This window comes from Mus musculus, chromosome 9 (genome assembly GCF_000001635.26).
Source record: "Mus musculus strain C57BL/6J chromosome 9, GRCm38.p6 C57BL/6J".
Lineage (NCBI taxonomy): Eukaryota > Metazoa > Chordata > Mammalia > Rodentia > Muridae > Mus > Mus musculus.
The window spans coordinates 59,386,437-59,399,917 of record NC_000075.6 but is presented as its reverse complement, the minus strand read 5'-3'; the positions used below and the strand labels follow the sequence as shown (position 1 = coordinate 59,399,917).

Here is a 13,481-nt window from a genome sequence, read left to right as displayed (position 1 = left end):
AACAGGCTTATTGGATACCATTATTGTATGTAGATATATTGGATGGGTGTTTGAAAATGAACCCTGTGACTAATGCCAAACAAACCTGTGCTTCACTGCTATACTACATCTCTAGCTCTCCAGCCTGCACTGCTAGGTTGTAACTGTGTAACTTATGTCTACATTTGGGAACTGGGGGCACACAGACAGACAGACAGAGTCTTAACTCTGTAGCTGTGGCTGGTCTGGATTTATGCTGTCCTCAATTTTGGCAATCTTCCAGTCCTCTGTTTTCTGAGTGCTGGCATTATAGACATGCACTTTCACACACAACATCATATCTAAAGATATCACTTATTTGAATCTACTATTGTTCAGATGATTTCAATTTTGTTATAAATTTATTTGGGGTTTTATTTTTGAGGCAGAATCTCATAAAGTATCTATTAAAATTTAAATATTTTGTAGGTATATGTGCATACATGTGCATTTTCACAGAGGACAATTCTCAGGAGCTAGTTTCTTCCTTCCAATTGTGATCTGGGATCAGATTCAGGTTGTCAGACCTGTGCATAGGTACACTGAGCCATCTTGCTTGCTCAGACTTATTTTAAATAGTTTGTCCAAATTGTATCCATAATTTGGAATTGATATAATAGCCTCATTTTCATTTTATATTATTCCCCTGTCCCTACCCCCACCTTTTAAAAAGATTTATTTTTTTTATATGAGTACACTGTAGCTGTCTTCAGACACACCAGAAGAGAACATCGGATCCCATTACAGATGGTTGTGAATCACTATGTGGTTGCTGGGAATTAAACTCAGGACCTCTGAAAGAGCAGTCAGTGCTGTACTCCTAACTGCTGAGCCATCTCTCCAGCCCTCTCCCTTCCTTCTTAAAAATGCCATTTGTTTGATATTTTTGGAGTCAGGGTCTCACTATATAGTTCTGCCTGAGACTCTGTATAGACAGATCTGTCTTCTTAGTATAGTAATCTATAAAGGTAATAAGAGACGTAGACTCAATAAGAACAACATTGAAAGCCGGGCGTGGTGGCGCACGCCTTTAGTCCCAGCACTCGGGAGGCAGAGGCAGGCGGATTTCTGAGTTCCAGGACAGCCAGGGCTACACAGAGAAACCCTGTCTCGAAAAACAAAAAACAACAAAAAAAGCACAACAACAACATTGGACACGTAGTTGATGGTTGGAGATTGATCAGTGGTTAAGAATGCATAGTCTGCTCTTCCAGAAAAGTCTGTGTTCCGTTCCCAGCACTGACATGGTGGCTCACTGCCTCCTGTATGCAACCCTTGGTTCTAGGGAGTCTGATGCCTTTTTCCAGCTGCCTTGGGCACCAGGCACACATATTAGTAAACGTAAATATAAAATAAGTTTTAAAAATTTATTTTTTTTTGTTTTGAGCCTATTCTTTAACAGCTTAGAGCCATCTTTCCAGCCCTAAGAAATTATTTTTCTTACAAATGTACAAATACACTTTTAAAAAAATCACGTAGTTGTGTGGTGGAGCACATCTTTAATCCCAGCACTTGGGAAGTGGGGACAGGTAGATCTTGAGACAGCCTAGTCTACAGAGTGAGTTCTAGAACAGCCAAGGCTATGGGTCCCCCTCCCCTCAGAAAAAAATAAAACAAAAACCCACCTAGTTGATTGTACTGCCTACTTTCAGTTATCTTGTCTGAGGAGCTATTGTGATGTCTTTTTGCCTCAGGGCAGTTTGCTACTCTATTTTTGCTGAGTACTGGATTTTCAGGAAATTTGCTCAGCTTGCACAAGTACCTAGGTTCAGCGACCAGTAACACACACAGCTGCTTCTGGTTTTCTAGCTCATTGCATTCTGTCTGTCTTAGGATTTTACTGCTGTGAACTCACACCATGACCAAGGCTACTCTTATAAGGACAACATTTAACTGGGGCTGATTTACAGGTTCAAAGGTTCAGTCCATTATCATCAAGTTGGGAGCATGGAAGCATCCAGGCAGACATGTCGTAGGAGGAACTGAGGGTTCTCCATCTTGTTCAGAAGGCAGATAGAAGACTGACTTCCAGACACCTAGGACAAGTGTATTTAAGTCCATACACACAGTGACACACCTACTCCAATAAGGCCATACCTCCTAATAGTGCCAGTCCCTGGCTAAGCATCTATAAACCAACTGTGCCAACTGCTGTCCAGTAGAACTTTTTTGTAGTGATAAAAATATTCTTTAGCACCATTCTTTAATTTGTTTGCCACATGTGGCTCATGGCAGCTGTATGGAAACTAGTAAGGCATTCATAGCAGTATAAAATAACAGAGGGAACTAGATGACTTTATTCCTAATTTAAACTAAATAACTGTTTTATCTGCATATATATCAAGTTTAAACTAGCACTTTTAGTCAAAAAGTCTATTTACATTCATAGAAACTGATGTTTTGATATGTATATATTATTGTTGATTGGTTCTAGCTACATAATTATTTTTGTCACCTTGGGCACCTATCATTTTCTCTGTTTAGAGTTTTGACATTTACAATGTTTTAAATACACAGTGCATTATTTACAGGTCTTCCTGTAATATCCATCAGTTTAGTCTCTACTTTTCTGAGTACAGTGGTTTTTTTGATTCTTCATATAAGTCAAGATTCTGTAGTATATGTATTTCTGTACAAGCTTAGCATGTTGTCTCCCAGGATTACCCATGTTGTTGCATATTACCAACATTTCTGGCTGAGTAGTACTATTGAATGTATAACAGCATTTCTTTTTCCATTCATTTGTGAATGAACTCCTGATTTCATGTCTTTATTTTTTTCTTTTCTTTTTTTTTTTTTTTTTTTTTTTTGAGACAGGGTTTCTCTGTGTAGCCCTGGCTGTCCTGGAACTCACTCTGTAGACCAGGCTGGCCTTAAACTCAGAAATCCTCCTGCCTCTGCCTCCCAAGTGCGGGCCACCACTGCCCAGCTCATGTTTTATTGCAAAAAAATAAAAAGTACAGACATACTCAGCATAATTGTTTCAGTTCTTTTTACTAGATGCCCAAATGTGGCAATTCTGATTCCTATGATGATTCTACTTTTAGTTTTTTGAGGGCCTTCCATGAATTTTCCATAGTGAGTCTCCTGATTTACACTCCTGTCAGCAGTATCATACAAGATTTTCCTTCGCTCCACATTATTGCCAACTTTTGGTACCTTTGCTCTTTCTAGTGATGAGGTATTTTAACATACGAGGTGCTATATGATATTGTGCCTTAATTGGACACCAGCTTTTGTATATATGTATGTCATAATTATGGACCTTTGTTTTTCTTACTGGGTCAGCGATCTAGGGCGGCCCTGCAGAGATACCTGTTCTACTGTAATCGCTATATGAACCACATGCAGAGTCTACGCTTCGAGCATAAGCTGTATGCTCAGGTGAAACAGAAGATGGAGGAGATGCAGCAGCACAACATGTCCTGGATCGAGGTGCAGTTCCTGAAGAAAGCAGTTGATGTCCTCTGCCAGTGTCGTGCCACACTCATGTACACTTATGTCTTCGCTTTCTACCTCAAAAAGAATAACCAGTCCATTATCTTTGAGGTAGGACAACAAGTTCCTGGACATGGGGAAAGACTGCTTTTTTTTTTCATAGAACAAAGTTAAACCCTTCCTTTCTTTTTCTTTTTTTTTTTTTTTTTAAAAAGTCCTTAGAAAGATAAGAGAACCTTCTTTGTTATACTGAACTGCATGCAAGTTTATGTGGGTTAGCTAGCTAATTAACTATACTGGCTCTACAGTTAGTCCTAGATTTTAATTTTGACTTTCATCATCATCAAAGCTCTGAAGACTTGCAACAGATTATTTCTCTTCTTACTACACTTTCCTTCTCCACCTAGAAGTTTTCCTTTTTTTTTTTTTTTTTTTTTTTTCTGTGAGACAGGAGGGTTTAGCTAGGTAGACCAGGCTGCCATCCCCTGCCCTAGCCTCCAATGTACTGGAGTAAAGGCTTGTGCCACCATACCCAACTCATGCATCAATTTTAAAGCATCTTTATTTGAAAAAACCTTTACTGCTAAAAGCCTCCTTTTCTAGCCATCATGTCAACTTTTACAAAGCTAATTATTGCATGGTAACTTTCAATATCAAGGCTAGTTTTGTGATTTTTTTAAAAAAATTATTATTATTAATAAGTACACTGTAGCTGTCTTCTGCCAGAAGAGGGTGTCAGGTCTCATTACGGGTGATTGTGAGCCACCATGTGGTTGCTGGGATTTGAACTCAGGACCTTCAGAAGAGCCATCTCACCAGCCCCTAGTTTTGTGATTTTTGAAAACTTATTGTGTGCCAGGTGCTGAATAAGCAATTCATATGAATTGTGTCACTTAAGCCTTAAGATGTCCTAGAATGGTACGAACCCCACTCTGATCTAAAATAGAGAATTGCTGGCTTTGATGAATCATGACTAATCCCAGCGTTCAGGAAGCAGAAGGAGGCCCATCTTTGTGAATTCAAAGCTAGCTAGCCTGGTTCTATGCCAACCACAAGTACATAGTAAGACCCTATCTCAAAAAAACAAAAAATAAAAACAAAATAGCAACAAGAACAAAAAATCATCCATAGGATACTGATCTTGCATACAATGTGAAATAGGTTTATTCAGTTGACACTTGTTTCTAACCTCAGTACTCCTGAGGTAGGTGGGTCTCTATGGGTTTGAGGCCAGCATGAATTACAAAAAGTTCTATGCCAACCAGGATTAAACAGTAGATGATATCTTTTTAAAAACATGGGGCTGGAGAGATGGCTCAGCAGTTAAGAATACCAACTGCTCTGCCAGAGGTCTGAGTTCAGAATGACTGTATCAGTGCTGAGAGCAAGTACACAGTACAGTCGCTAAGGTGGATTATATTTTCGCTTGATTTTTTAAGCCAAAATTAACTTAATATTCTTTTTCTTTCAGAATAATCAAGCAGATCTAGAAAATGCCACAGAGGTGCTTTCGGGCTACCTTGAACGAGATATTTCCCAAGATTCTCTGCAAGATATAAAGCAGAAAGTCCAAGATAAGTACAGGTGAGATTTTAATGTCTGGTGGACGACATTTTCTGCCAGTGGTGAGGTTCTTTATGGTTGATATAGCTACTGTGTTTCCCAGATTCCTTCTGTCCATTGTAAAAGAACATTCGGAGGGAATCTAGCCATTTATTCTAATGGCTTACTGTACCTCCGTTGAAATCTACACTGTAGGGAAGAAAGATTTTAAAAGGAATAAGTAGCATGAGGGAGTGGTTCTTTAGAGTTTTGTTAGCTTTTATCTCTTAGGAGAAACTTAACTGAGCTTGGGGATAAACAGCACTTTAGTTTTTGATAAGTACAAACCCATGTTTGATTTCTCAACAGAAAGCTTTCTCCCAAAATATTTTCCTCACATGCTGGTATCTGACTGTGGTTTTTTTTTTTTTTTTTTTTTTGGTTTTTCGAGACAGGGTTTCTCTGTATAGCCCTGGCTGTCCTGGAACTCACTTTGTAGACCAGGCTGGCCTCGAACTCAGAAATCCACCTGCCTCTGCCTCCAGAGTGCTGGGATTAAAGGCGTGTACCGCCCGGCCGCTGACTGTTTTTAAAAATGATTTTTTGACATGTGTATGCATGTATATCTGTGTGCAAACGTGTATCATGTGGATATCCACAAAGTCCAGAAGAGGGAGTCATATTCCCTGGAGTTGTGAACCACTCGGTGTGGGTGCTGGGAACTGAATTGGGATCCTCTGGAAAAACAAGGAATGTTCTAAACTGCTGAGGCATCTCTCCATCTCCTGGTTACTTTTGTTTTGTTTGGGTTTCTTTTTTAGTTTTTCGGGGGCGGGGCGCTTACGGGGGGAGTTCTCTGTGTGGCCTTGGCTGTCAGATCAAGCTGTTCTTGAATTCACAGGAATTCACCTGCCTCTGTTTCCCAAGTGCTCAGATTAAAGGCGTATGCCACTGCCACAACCACCACCTGGCCCCAGGTATTATAGTAGTAAGGAAACTGGGACGTTGGAAGGCCTAGAGATTTAATCCCAGTGTCTTCACTTCCTTTGGCTAACTGTAATTTTTACATTGTATTAAAATGCTTGTACAGTTAACCAACACTTTATTTTATAGATGGGAATAAATGACCTATAAAATTAACTGAATAATTTTTACAACTATGGGTTTGAATCATTGTTTTAAAGGCACATTAGAATTTCTAACACTTGAAGACTCTAAAATTTATTTCTGGCACTGGGAATCTGACTCTAAGAACAAAAATCTTGGAAGGAAGGATAGATCATTGGTAGGCTGTCTACCATGTACATGGTCCTGGGTTTGGTTTTCATCCAGCAGCCAAAGAATGCAAAAAAAGAGTCCTTAGAACATGTAGTAGAGGCATCTTGATAAACCTGTGCATCTACGTCTGAAAATGTTTATAGCAATTATTAGCAGGTGCTTTCTTCAAACCCTGGACAAACTCTAGGAATGGTCCTTTGTAAAAATCAATACCTCTTTCCCTTTCAGAGTCTGACAAGTTTTTTTTCTCTCTTTGATTACAGATACTGTGAGAGTCGACGAAGGGTTTTGTTACAGCATGTGCATGAAGGCTATGAAAAAGATCTGTGGGAGTACATTGAGGACTGAGACTGGCCCTGCATAAAATGAACTCTGAAAACTTTACCATCTAGAGTGCTCATGCAATTAAAACAAACACAAACAAGGAGGCACTAAGCCTGTTCTGACACCGCTGGTCTGTAGTACCAGAATTCTGTTTTGTTAACGGAAAGTTTAAGTAAATTATATTGTAATAAAAAAGGTAGATAAACCATTGTACAACAGTATTCTAGGCCGCCAACAAAGTGTGACAGACACACAAAAGCCCTCCAACTTTAACTTGTAACGTAGCTTCATTCTCAACGCTGACTTCCTTTTTCTTTTTCCTGAGTGTAGTACAGTTAAAATTTCAATAGCTCCTTGACACTGCTTTTCATGTCCAAACCAGCCATTTTGTTGTACTTTGGTAAAGGACCTCTTCCCCTTCCTCCCCTGCACATACACACCTCCACACACAGTTGGATTCACTTTCTCTCATACCCTCAGGTCATGAGTGAATAATGATTATTAGCTACTTGTAAAGGAAATTCTTTGGAGGGAGAAGGGGATAGGCAGCAAGAGGATTAAAAAACAAAAAACACAAAAACTTTGTATATGACTTTTAAAACAAGAGGACAACACAGTATTTTTCAAAATTGTATATAGCGCATATGCATGGATAAAGCAAGCGTGGCACGTGTTTGCATAATGTTTAATTACAAAAATATTTATTCTTTAAAAAGCTTCAAGATTATGTCTATTTGCTGTGCATTTTCTTTCAGTTGGCTTTATCTTTCTAGGGTTGGGTTGGGATAAAGGTGTTTGTTAAGCCCCTCTGCAAGACCTAACTAGAGTGCTTTCCCCCTCCTGAGGTCAGTTTGCCCTTTGTGGTTTGGTTGTATCTTTTGCTGGCCATGGGCCTCATGCCTAGAATTCTCCGCTTCTGGATCTAGATCCAGGAAGTCACATTCTAAGCAAATGCCTCGGCCTGTTAAAGGGTTTAGTTGCTTCAGTTCATGAATGATCCTATCCCAGCCTACTCCTCTGTGGCCTTGACGCCCCCATTCCAGCCTGTGTGCCCACACCACGCACACTGCCTGCCGTAGGCTTTCTAGGCTTCCCATCACATCTCGGGGAGGCATTTCAAAGTTTCTTTTCCTGTTTTATTTTTCCTGAATTGCTGCTTTGAGCCTTTTAAATTTTAGTTATGGCTCGTCTCTCATCCCTTCTTTATGTTAGGGTGTTGAATACAATGTTTTCACTTTAAATATAAATAAATAGCCATTCACTTAGTCTGAGATTGTGAATTAAAATGGTGGATACTGAAATTACTTGTGTGTGTTGCGGTGGGTTCAGTTTGAAGGCAAACACCACTAGAACATGATACTCCCATCCAGTACATTTGAGTAGGAATCACTGAGTTTTGCTTCTTTTCTATTGTCAGCATATAGGAGAATAATGCATTTTAGCTGTGATGTCCATTTTTATGAAATTTCTACTAAAAGCTATGTTAAAAGTAAAGGATGGTGGTGGTTTTATTAACTATATACTTGTTTAGGCCATTCTGCCTGTGGTATTTTTCAACAGGTCAGCATCCCTAAGACTGTCAGTTTTATATAAGAGTGCAGAGTGAACTAGGCAACTAGATCAAGAGGTAAAACTATTAAATGCCAGTTTTGGCTGAGGACCTCTTTGTCTTCCTTTAACTGTCCTGTGCCTAGGGAGTGTTTACCATTTGTGAGGCAGCCGTGCCTGCTCTTGCAGTGTACATCTTATTACTCCATTGGGAAGTAGGCTCACTTTCCTCTGGCTTTTTGCCTAAGTTAGGCTTTGCTGAATCACCCTACTTTTCCTTTTAGAAAGGTTGTTACATGAGATGTACTTGCAACTGTTCTTTTCCCATCAGAAATCAGTGAATGTTTGCTGAGTATATTATGCTGCTTCCTCAAACCACTTGTCGCTTTAGGATCAACTTGTATCTTTTTCTTCCCTTTCCTTGTCACCTCAGGTGGCAAATCTGAAGTCAAGTGTCTGCTTTTCCATTTTCTCTATCCCCTATCATTCTCCCATTATCCATTTGACTTTATTTTAAATAATTGCATCAATCTTAAGACCTTTATCAACACCAAGGAGATTTCAAAGAAAGCTCAAGTAAGTTCCTTTTCCTGGTGACTTTGAAAAGCGACCAGAATTGTCACATAGATATATGTGGTCCCTTAAAATGCTTTGTGTATGTGGTGTTTAAAAAGAGTTGACTTCACAGTATCTAGGTCTGAGTGTCATAAGTTCTCTTCATGCTCTGCCCTGCAACAAGCGTCCAAAAAAGAGTGTGCATCTCATAGTCTCAGTCCCCACCACGGAGGGATAGTGTAGTTGGTGACACTTTCTAGTCCCACATGGGACCTGAGGATATTGCACTCACAATTTGTGTGGATCAAGGGGAACTGGCTCTTCTGCTACATCCAAGTTTTTAACAACCGTCTCCATATCTGACAGCATTTCCAGAATTTACCTGCCTTTGTCAGTAGCTAGCTTCAGTGCTCCCAGCTGGGACAGGCAAGCCATATTGTTAACAGCTTCCCTATTTGACCTACCCAAGTCTCTCAGAGGGCTCTACTTAAACATCAGGGTCTCCCTGTGTTGTTGAGATCAGTTACATTGTCAGTGCATGCTTCATTTGAGCAATTCATTGAGCAACAGGTGAATTTTCAATGATTTACAATAAAATTTTGATCCAAAGCTCAGGAGACATACCATAGTGGTAAATGGAGTAGCATATAACATTACCAGACTCTAAATTCTTTGTAATTTGCTGCAACCCAGATTGTATATGTTTTATGTGTGTTCAAATAAATATATTAAAGACACACGTGTATACATACACACAAATAGATCCAAGACTGACTTGATTTGAAATGGTTGAATCTGCAGTGTAATGTGTGGTTCACCTGTTAAGTAGGACTTGAAATTTAGAACAAGAAGAGTAAAAGGCTTAAATGTAACAAATTCTTTTAGCTATGTCCGGTATAGAGCACTTGGGGGATGGGATGGGGTGGGTTGGTGAGACAATCAGATCGATAAATTGATTAAATGCTCCTAACCCTGTAATTTTGTGCATAGAGCACCTTGTGCTGTGGAAATAACTGTTCTTAGATTTTCATTGTAACTGGACTGTTCAGGTTGCCCAGAGGGAAAGAACATTCCTAATTCTAATAAAATAAACTTTTATTTTGTTATTCCATTAGTTACTTATGTTTATTTTTATAGTTGAAAACCGATAACTTAGGTGGGTAACTGCCACCTGTATAATGTGCCTTATTCACTGTTCCTATTTAATATAAACTGTCAAGATTTGGTTCAAGTTCTATGTAAGGAACTGTGAATGAGACCATTCCCAACATTTAGTTTGGCTAATTGAAACTTTTCAGAAGTATTTCTGAAAGCTTTCTGGTTTCTGCCTCTTGAACATTGACTTTAAATTGTTGTTTGTGTTTTAGTAGTGATACACACTTAGATGTTCTGTACATCTTGGAATGTCAGTTTTTTATAGATGAGATATTTAAAACATTCTAGCCTCAAAAGGAATCAGCTTTCACATAAAAGCTGATAGTCCCTATTTATGGATAGTAACGTGGTACTATCAAACCAGACCTGACTTTTATCACATCTATACTCTAGTTTGTCACTTTCTTTTTTAAAAAAAAAAAAAAGTGGAGTAAAGATTGCTGTTTGACGGAATAGGGAAATAAGATTTAATAACTTGCCTAAAGTTTCACAATGTCTTCTATCTGAGACCAGAGTGATATCCAACTACCTCTGTACAGTTTTCTTATTCTGGTCTCAGAATGACGTAGCATCCAGAACCAGAAGAAGTGGCTTTTTGCATTCTTTGTCAACTGTAATGCCCAGCAGTGCCCCTTTGAGAGGGTTACTGCTTCATCCAGGATTGTCCTGCCTCTCCGAGAAACCAGCCTTGAGTAGAAAAGCCCTTCCCTACTTGCAGGCTGGGCAGCTAGTCCCTATGCTCACATTTGAGGTCATAGTCCCCAATGGCAGCCAGACCACGAGTTACACTCGAAAATAAATAGCTTGGTGTAATTCAATAGGGTATTTGCAGTTGTTGGCCTGTCCCTTTCCAGTGTAGAGAATCTGGACAGGCTGCTGGGACTTGTTACAGGATCTCTTTTTATAGATGATCGCTGAAAATGCACAGAGCAGCTGCTAATCTTTTGAGTTCTAAAAACAAGTTCTCAATGTAGCCCAAGTTGGTCTAGGATTTATGTAGCCAAGGATGGCCTTGAACTTCTGATCTTCATGCTTCTACCTCTTAAGTGCTAGGATGACAGGCATGTGCCACTAAGTCCAGCTTAGCATGTAACCATAGGATCTCAGCATTTATTACTGCAATTGGAGAGTGTGGTAGGAGTTTTTTTAGGGTTAATTTTTAAACCAAGTATCAGCACTGTAGCCCAGGCTGACCTCCAATTTAGAGCTTTCCTCCTGCCTCTCTGCCTCCTATTCACTGGGATTACAGGTATGCACCTATCAACTTGGGAGTTGAGGGTTTTTTGTTTTGTTTTTTTTTTTTTTAAGGTAAACAACAGTGGGAAAACGGCTCCTTCATAAATGAAAACTGTGCACTCTTAAGTTTTTTTTTTCCATTTATCTTTGGGGAAGTTGGTACATATTTTAAAGAATGTGCATCTGTTAGTTTTTCAAGCTGAATTAACCAACCTAGAAGCTCTCACTTGGAAGTCAATGTGACTAAGAATAAAGACAACTTTAGGATTTTCTTGGTGTATTTGTGTCGGTTCTTCCACCCCCTCACCCAGCTGCTACTACTGATCTTTCTCTAGGGGAAGTGATAATGCTTGCTTCAGAAAAAACATTTTTTAACTGATAATGATTGTGGTGGTTTTCAGGGTAGTTGCCAGTTTACAAATCAGTCACTTTGGCACTTAGCATCTCTAAAAATGAATCCATGTGGGATCTAGGGATACCAAACTCAAAAGCATATATACAAGTCAGGTAAATAGGGTTAGACTGCACCTATTAGCTGAATTCTAATAAAATACTATTAAATCACTATACATTGTTAAACTGTGACCATGCTTGTCTGGTTTGATATATTCTGTTAAACTATGTTTCTTTTTAAAAGGGGGGGGAAATTAAGGGGGGGCAAAGAAAGTAAATAAAGCCTAGTTACAAGTCGTTATTATTTAACCTAGGTCTTTTGTTTGCTAGTTACTTTTCTATTGCTATGACAAAGGACAATAACCAAGGCATTGAAAGTAATTGTGCTTACAGTTCAGATGGTTAGAGTCTGAAAGTTCATATCATGACTCAAGTAGAAAGCAGAGCACACTGGGAATGATGGCATGAGAGATTTTTAAAACCACAGAGCCTGCCTCCAGTGACAAACCTCCAGCAAGACCACACTTCTAGCCCTTCCAAATTTCACCAACTGAGGACCAAGTATTTCAATATGAGTGTATGTGAATTATTTTCATCTTAGCCCCTCCCCACTCCCCCACAAATGGTAGAATTGAGTTCCTTCTATACAGAGTTGGGCAACAGGTTCAAGCAGTCAACAAAAGGTCTGTCAATTTGTGTGAAGCTCTTATCTAAGGCTTTCCATCCAAATGGGTGGTCCTATTACCCAGCTGGCTACCGGGTGGAGCCACATTTGACCCATTGACATTCAAGTAGTCTTACCAAAAGTACCTGCTGGGTTTTAACGACACCGCCCCCCCCCCCAATCTATCATCTATAGATGCAACACTGTGTGTCACAGAACTGGGAAGAGTGAGGTCACAATCCATACTGGTAATCTACAAGCTGCTACATGGGCAAGTGGGATAATACAAGTTCAAGACCACATTTAGAAGTAGGTTAATGGGTTAGCAAGATGGTTTAGTGTTAAGAGTGTCATACAAGCCTGATGACCTGAGTTTAATAACCAGAACCCATGGTGAAATACTCAAAAGCTGTCTTCTAGTATACTATGTATTTTATGTACGGATGTCGATCCATGTACCATCAATATACCTGTAAAACACACACACACCAATAATTTTTTCTTAAAAAAAGATTATTATACATGTTATTTGTAGCAGCTTATGGTATGCTAATTATGTTACCCCAAAGCCTTTTTGGAGTGTCCTGCATGTAGGCTAAAGGAAGCCTTCCCTCAGTTGGCTCTAATTGGGAAAGAAAGTTGCCACCAGCCAATGGCTGGCCAGAGAGACACAGGTGGGACTTTTTGGGGGGGGGGGGCAAGAAACACAGCAGAGCCATGACATGGGGTAGGAGACGAACCATGCCAAAGGGTTAGAAGAAGGACAAGCAGGGAAAATGCAGGAGGTTGAGAAGGCTTGTAGGTACAACGGGAAAGCAGACCCAGGGGGCACTGGGCAGGGGGGTTGAGGGTCTGGCAGAAGCCCAGCATGGTCCAGGGCAGCAAAGATAAAATATAAATTTAGTATATAGATTTAGGTAAGTATTATTTAGAGATGTCTGTGATGAGATTGTGTTAGACACTTGGAGGTTCAGTAGTGGCCTAACCATCAAGCTACCTAGGTTGTGTGTGTGTGTGTGTGTGTGTGTGTGTTTCATTCTTGAATCCAAAGCTCTTGGCAGGTGCAGAGGAGGTATGTGAACCTGCTAAGAATATAGAGATGCCTTTAGCAATATACTGCTACAGTTATTTTATGTTCCATATTTTTCCCTAATAATACATCTACCAAATTGCATATTTTTGTCTCATCTGTTGCTTTTACTGTGAGCTACCTTGTTTAAATTTCTGAATTCCTGAGGAGTTGTACTATCACTGAATTTAAATGCTGAGCTACTGCTCCCTGAGGAAATAATAGGGAAAGTCATGTCCTGAGACCATTCTTCTGACAGGG

At 39.6% G+C, this 13,481-nt stretch overlaps 1 protein-coding gene across 4 annotated transcripts in view; it reads left to right on the top strand.

The window, feature by feature from the left end:
- Arih1 (ariadne RBR E3 ubiquitin protein ligase 1) overlaps positions 1-11,364 on the top strand; it is a 99,633-nt gene extending 88,269 nt beyond the window's left edge. For 3 of the 4 annotated variants that reach the window (XM_006511140.4, XM_006511141.2, XM_011242739.2), the window contains 3 exons: positions 3,307-3,567; positions 4,928-5,040; positions 6,540-9,817. In XM_006511140.4, the coding sequence (XP_006511203.1) occupies positions 3,307-3,567; positions 4,928-5,040; positions 6,540-6,624 (459 nt within the window). In that variant the 3' untranslated portion in view covers positions 6,625-9,817. Of the gene's footprint in view, positions 1-3,306; positions 3,568-4,927; positions 5,041-6,539 lie in introns of all 4 variants that reach the window. The other variant, NM_019927.2, reaches the window with a different exon arrangement.
- The last annotated feature ends 2,117 nt before the right edge of the window (positions 11,365-13,481 follow it).